Here is a 6,000-nt window from a genome sequence, read left to right as displayed (position 1 = left end):
GCAGGAGTGCAAGCAGGAGACAGGCAGTGCAGACGGGAGCATGGGCAGAAGCACAGGCAGCGCAGGCAGGAGTGTGGGTAGCATGGGCAGGAGTGCTGGCAGTGCAGGCAGGAGCATGGGCAGCATGCGCAGGAGCATGGGCAGAAGCACGGGCAACATGGGCAGAAGCACAAGCAGGAGCATGGGCAGCATGGCAGGAGCATGAGCAGGAGTGCAGGCAGCACGGGCAGGCCTTGCCGGCCCAGGCCCCGCAGTACTGCCCGCGTTACCCCACGCTGCTGGGCCTGGCCAGGCCCGGCGGGGCTGCCCTGTGGCGAGCTGACCCGACCGCCCCAGCACCACGAGGCTGCCGGGACACCCTGAGGGGATGGCGGGGCCAGGCCGCGGCCGCAGGGCCGGTCTCGCCGGGTCCTCGATCCCACGCGCGGGGCTGCCCCGAGCGATGCCACCCCACGGGGGGCACCGGGGGGGCGTCCAGCCGTAAGGCGGCTGCTGCCAGGCGGGGCGGGGGTAGGCCCGGGAGTGTCGCTGGGCCCGCGGCGGAACCCCTACCCAGGGCCGGCCCCGCCGGAGAAGCTGCGGGCGGCGACGTGAACCAGCGGCCACCCCCGGCCTCCCCCGCGCTCCGCCCCCGCGCTCGGTGGGCGGGGACCGGGACAGGGCGCACTCTGGTTGGCCAGACGGCCTGCCACTCGGAGCGGCGTAGCCCTCCTGTTGGACGGCGCCCTGCGGCCTTATCAGTCCATCTGCCGGAGGTCCCGCGTCGTCACGGCCGCGTCGCTCCGCCCCTCGGTACTATGTCTCTCCGTTCCCCTCCGCCAAGAAACATAGTCCCCCACGGAGCGGGGGACTGCCTCGCCTCCCCTCCCCCCCCTCCGCGCTGCCGTCGGGGCCCGCCCTGCCGCAACATCTGCCGCCCCGCTTACGCCCGCGGCCGCGAGGTACGCGTGGGGAAGCCTTTTTCCTCTCATCACCTGTGCGGAGGGATACAGCGGGGGGAGGCGGAGCGCCGCGCAGGGGCGGGCTGTGAGGCGGGGGGTGTGTGCGGGGGGTGTGTGCCGGGGGGGGGGGGCCGTCGCGTCCGCCCCGCCGCCGCCGCCGCCGCGGGGGGACCATGCGGAGGCAGCGGTGCCGGCGGGGGCAGCAGCAGCGGCAAGAGCGGGAGGCGGAGCGGCGGCAGCAGCAGCGTTAGGGCCCGGCGGCCCGGGGCGGCCGGGGGGGGGGCGGGGGCGCGGGGCGGGCCGGGCCGGGGCGCACGCGCCGCCCGGTGCGGGGCGATCGCGCCGCTTCGCTACATTGTATCCGCCGGCGGCGCGAGAACAATAGGCGCCGCCGCCGCCGCCCGCCGGCCCTGGGCGCCGCGGCCGCCGCCCGCCCCGCTGCCCGCCCGCGGGACCTTCATGCGCTTCCCCTCCCCCGCGCACGCACGGGGGGGCCGCACCTGCCCCGGAACAGGTAAAAAAAAAAAGAATAAAAAATAATGATAATAAAGCGAATAATGCAGTACGGGAGCGTGCCCGCCGGTGTCGCGGGTGGTGGGGGTCCCGGCGCGGTGGCTGTGAGGCTGCCGGGCCGGGGCCGGGCCGGGCTCCATTGTCCCGGGCGCTGCCGGCTCCCGGCAAAGTTTGCCGGGGCGCGGGGGAGGGGGGGCCGGACGTGCTGGGGGGTCCGTACGGCGCGTTGAAGGGGGGTTCCCCCTTCCCTTCCCCGGCGTGGGGGGCCGGGCCGCGGTCGTGCTGCGAACTTCAGCCCGGTTTGGGCACACGGGGGCGGCGGGGGGCTGCAGAAGTTGGGGGAGCCAACGGGGCTGGGGAGGGGGGGGGGCGCTGCTTCGGCCTCCCCCCGTGGCGCGGCGGGCAGCCTGCTCCCACCCGCGGCAGCGAGGGAGCCCGTGGGGGCCCGAGTCGGCCTCCTCCCTCCGCCCTGGGCGGGGGCAGCCCGTTGTGCCCCCCCCCGGCCGGGGAGTCGGCGGGGGGCAGTGACCCACTTCGCCGTCCCCCCTGCAGTGGGGAGGGGGGAAGCAACGCGCGTCCCGTTCCCCCCGTCAGCCCCCCCGGCGGGGCTCGGCGAGGGGCGAGCGGGGCTCGGTCCGGCCTAGTTGGGCCCGGTCCGGCCTGGCCGGGCCCACGCGTGTCCCGGGGCGGCCGGGCCTTTGTCCGAGGCCGGGGGGAAGCGCGGACATCTGCCGCCTTACCCCGCTCCGCCGCGGGTCCTGCCCGGCCTTTGTGCCGCCGCGGCGGGGGGAGCCGGGCCGGGCCGGGGGGGGAGCCCTGCCGGGCCGGGGCCGGGCTCAGCCTGCCCGCGCTCTGCGGGGGCAGCTAAAAATAGGAGCGGGGAGAGGGGGGGTGGATGTAAAAATAACCTCCCGCGCTGAATTCGGGGTGTTGTTCAAGGGGTGGGGGGTTTGGGGGGGGCTGCTGAGGGGCTGCCCCCTCCCCCCGGCAGCACCGGGGGTCCCTCCGGGCTCTAACCGCATCTCCCCCCAGGCTGGGGCAGCGCGTTGGTAAAGTTGCTTTAAAAATACTGACCAGATGCATCGATGACACTTAAACGCTTTTTAAAGAAAAGAAGTTTAAAAAAAAAAAAATCCCCAGGCTGGTTGGTTGTTTTTTTTTTTTTTTTTTTATATATACATAGTGGCCAAGGGTTTGTACATGCTGGGCTGATTTCAGCATTTTTTGGTTGTTTTTTGTTTTTTTTTTTTTAAAAAAAAAACTTCATTGAAATGTGGTGACTGAGCAGGCACAGCCTACAAACATTTTGGATTGCACAGAGTTTTCTCCCCCCCTTCTTTTTTTTTTTTTTTTTTTTTACCCTTATGATTAATGAGTTAAATTTATTGGCCAGCTGCCCTTTGTAACCATGAATGAGTTCCTAAAAAAAAAAAAAAAAAAAAAAGGAAAAAAAAGGGAATCTTTTATCTCATCCCAGGCCTCCCTTCCTCCCTCCCAAAGAAATATTTTTCTATCATAGTGAGCTGGCCAAAAAGATCAGTCTCCCTTTAAAAAAAATAATCTGTAAAATTAGGAAGAATAATATTTACCTATCTCACAAGGTTGCCTGGAGGGCTTTATTTTTGCAAAACCCTCCGAAAACAAAATTTTTTTTTTTCCCAATCTCTTTTGGGAGCAGAGAGGTTCAGTTCTCACTGGGTACAGCCTGGCTGGGCATCCCCAAACTCAGCCCCTGAAAAAGCAGCTGCAGGTGCTCGGCAACCCAAAGGAAAGAGGCATAAGATCAGACTTTTTTTTTTTTTTTTTTTAAACAAAACTAGGCAAGGACAAGAGAGCCTCCTGCGGGGAGTGAGAGTGTGGGGGAAGGAGTGGGGGCAAGCTGAGCCAGACAAGCGCCTGAGTGATAACTTGCCTGAACCCTTTGATAAATGAGTTGACTCTTCTTTTTTTTTTTTTTTTTTCCCTTCATTTGCCACACGCCAGGAACAGAATTGGCCCGAACTAGTGGAATTGGCAGCAAAAAACTAACATACAAGTGTGTCTGGTCAATAGAGTGCTTGTTCCTGCCTTTGGGTGCTATGTGAGGACTCCGACTGTGCTCTCAGCGGAGGAGTTGGATGCTGGAGACACGCAAAGGATTTTTCTTTTCTCGCCCCTTTCTCTCTCTTGTCTTTTTAAAATATTCATCAATGGGGTGGGTAGTTTGCCGTAGTCATTAAAATATCTCTTTCCCCTCCCCCTCGCTTTCTCTAGGACTGCCACTGTTGAGTCTGTGGGAGTATGAATCAGCAGCAGCAGAGAATGGCTGCAGTTGGGACAGACAAAGAGCTCAGTGACCTGCTGGACTTCAGTATGGTAAGGGAGCGCGGCCGGGGGGCTTTAAAGGCCCCGGGGCTTTGCTTGTGCGCAGTGTTTTGGCACTGCAGAAGGGGAGGAAATGTGAGCCTGTAAATTGGACATGATGGGTTTCAGATGTGCCCTGTTTGTGTGCGTGCACATGTGCTGCAACTTGTTTATTTTCAAGTTAAAGCAAAGCTTCTGCCCCTCCTCTTCCCCCCCCCCCCCCCCCCCCCCCCAGCGTATATTGTTTCCTTGCAGGGAGCACTGAGAGGTGGGTTGGATTTGTTGGGATTTTTTTGGTGGGAAATTCTGGGGAAATGTGATGGAGTTGTGTGTTCTCTGTTTAAATGCTCACTGTGAAATGGGCTGGGTGGACTGTTTCTGAAGCCATGCAAAGATGTAACTTCAGTAGCTGATTAATCAAGCTTTTTTTCCTCTCCCCAGATCCAGACTATTAAACTTTTGCTCCCACAGGTTATTCTGTCACAGTTTCAAATGTCCAAGCTTTCCAGTGCATGATTTTTGCAGGAGTTGGACACTTGTGTTCCCCACACTCTGCTCTTCTGTATCCTGGAAACCTTTAGCTGCATTTAGGAGCTGTTGATTTTCAAAGAAACAGGACCTAAGAGTTCCCACAGAAGGGTGTGCACAGCTCAGAGGGAGGAGAAGCCCCTTGTAGTTGTAGCAGAGCGAGGGTTAGTCCCCATCTGTGCTGCCATCCAGGGTTGGCGATGTGTGTGCTGTGCGCTTGCTGCACCAGCGCTGGCTGTCGTTGGCAGCTGACTTGTGGAGGGGAGAGCTTACGTTCAAAAGAAAATAACTTTCTCTTGGGTTCCTCTGTTGTGTGTTGCACCCTCATGGCACTTGAAGTGTGCGTCTTGCTTTTTAGATAAGCAAACGTGCTGCAAAGATAGAAAAAACAGCTCCGCAAGGAGGAATAACCATGAGTGTCACTGCTGTGGCTCTGGGCTGTCCTGGGTCACCCAGCTCATGTCCCTGCTGGGCTGATTTTTCTGGCCCCTTGGAGAAGGAGTAAAGGGGGAAAAGCAGTGGCAGAGCTAGGGGCACCTGCTGTCCTGGTACCTGTGACACTCGTGGGAAGTGCTGAGACTCAGCTGCTGAGGTTTAACAATGGAACCAACCCAGGAAATAAACCTTTTTATACGGCTGGGGCTTGTACCTGTCCCAGCAGGGCTCCATGCTGGAGGTGGGGTCAGTGGTGAGGTCTCTTTGTTCCCCAAAGAGCACTTCTGCAGGAGAGGCCCAGTTCTCCCAGTTTCCTGCTTCTATTGGGAGGCTGGTTCCATTAAATTACCAGTGATGTATTGTTACAGTAGTATGTTTTACAGTTGGCAGGGGGACTGCCCCGGTGGTGTGTGTTTGAAAATAGGAGCATGTTCAGGGCTTGCTGGGGAGTGGTGCGTGGTTATTTGTCCCTCTCTCATCTCAGAGGTCTGGTGGGTTGGCAGGAGCCCTGGAGCTTTCCAGGTCAGTAACCCATAATCTTGCTCCCTGGCCGGGACTGCAGTGGCTCCTGCTTTGCTTTTTCTCCCCCTTAGAAAAAAATCAATTCGCACTCACTGTTCAGAGCTTTAAAGAAAACGCCAAGAGCTTATTTTCAAATTTAGCGAACCATCCTTGTCTGCCTGCTGAGAGCTGTGTTCCCTGAAGGGATCCTGACCTGTTCCCTTTGTACACTAATGTTTCTGTTGTTGGAGGTTAATCTGAATGGTTGAATTTGGGTTCAATTCCAATGCTTTTTATGCTGGTCTCAACCTGGGAATGACCAGAACTTGTTCTGCGTTCGTGTAAGGCTCACGCATTCAGCGGCAGCACTGGGGGAGGCTGCTTGCAGGATCAAGGCCTGCAAATGTCATTTGCCAGCAAATAGTTTGAAGATGTTCCCTCCAGGATAAGTTGGCCGATGGGCTCCGACACAGTCTGGATTTGAGCCAGATCTGTTTCACAAACCCTCATCTCTGCACATGCACACTCTTCTCCTGAGTTTGCATAAGGGGAATATTAACATCTCTCCTGAAGGATGAGTGGCTAAACCGGGAAGCTTCCTAGTTAGCAGACTGTCTTCACCCTGGCATCGTCAGAGAGGCTGCTCCATGGGTTGCTCTCCCCGTGTCATTGGGATGCAGGCTTTTTGACCACAAAGCTCACCCTTTCAAGTGTATTTATATTTTTCTTTGAATAAGCA

General features: G+C 58.7%; 1 protein-coding gene across 19 annotated transcripts in view; it reads left to right on the top strand.

Moving 5' to 3' along the window:
* Window positions 1-844: 844 nt before the first annotated feature.
* Window positions 845-6,000, top strand: part of TCF3 (transcription factor 3) — an 80,397-nt gene continuing 75,241 nt past the window's right edge. For 7 of the 19 annotated variants that reach the window (XM_037384450.1, XM_037384449.1, XM_037384444.1 and 4 more), the window contains exons 1-2: window positions 1,237-1,455; window positions 3,708-3,809. In XM_037384450.1, coding sequence (XP_037240347.1) covers window positions 3,735-3,809 — 75 coding nt within the window. In that variant the 5' untranslated portion in view covers window positions 1,237-1,455; window positions 3,708-3,734. Of the gene's footprint in view, window positions 942-1,234; window positions 1,456-3,470; window positions 3,490-3,707; window positions 3,810-6,000 lie in introns of those variants that run through there. The other 12 variants (XM_037384451.1, XM_037384439.1, XM_037384440.1 and 9 more) reach the window with 5 other exon arrangements.

This window comes from Falco rusticolus, chromosome 4 (genome assembly GCF_015220075.1).
Source record: "Falco rusticolus isolate bFalRus1 chromosome 4, bFalRus1.pri, whole genome shotgun sequence".
NCBI lineage: Eukaryota > Metazoa > Chordata > Aves > Falconiformes > Falconidae > Falco > Falco rusticolus.
The sequence above is the reverse complement of the archived record's forward strand: the minus strand, read 5'-3'. Positions and strand labels throughout refer to the sequence as shown.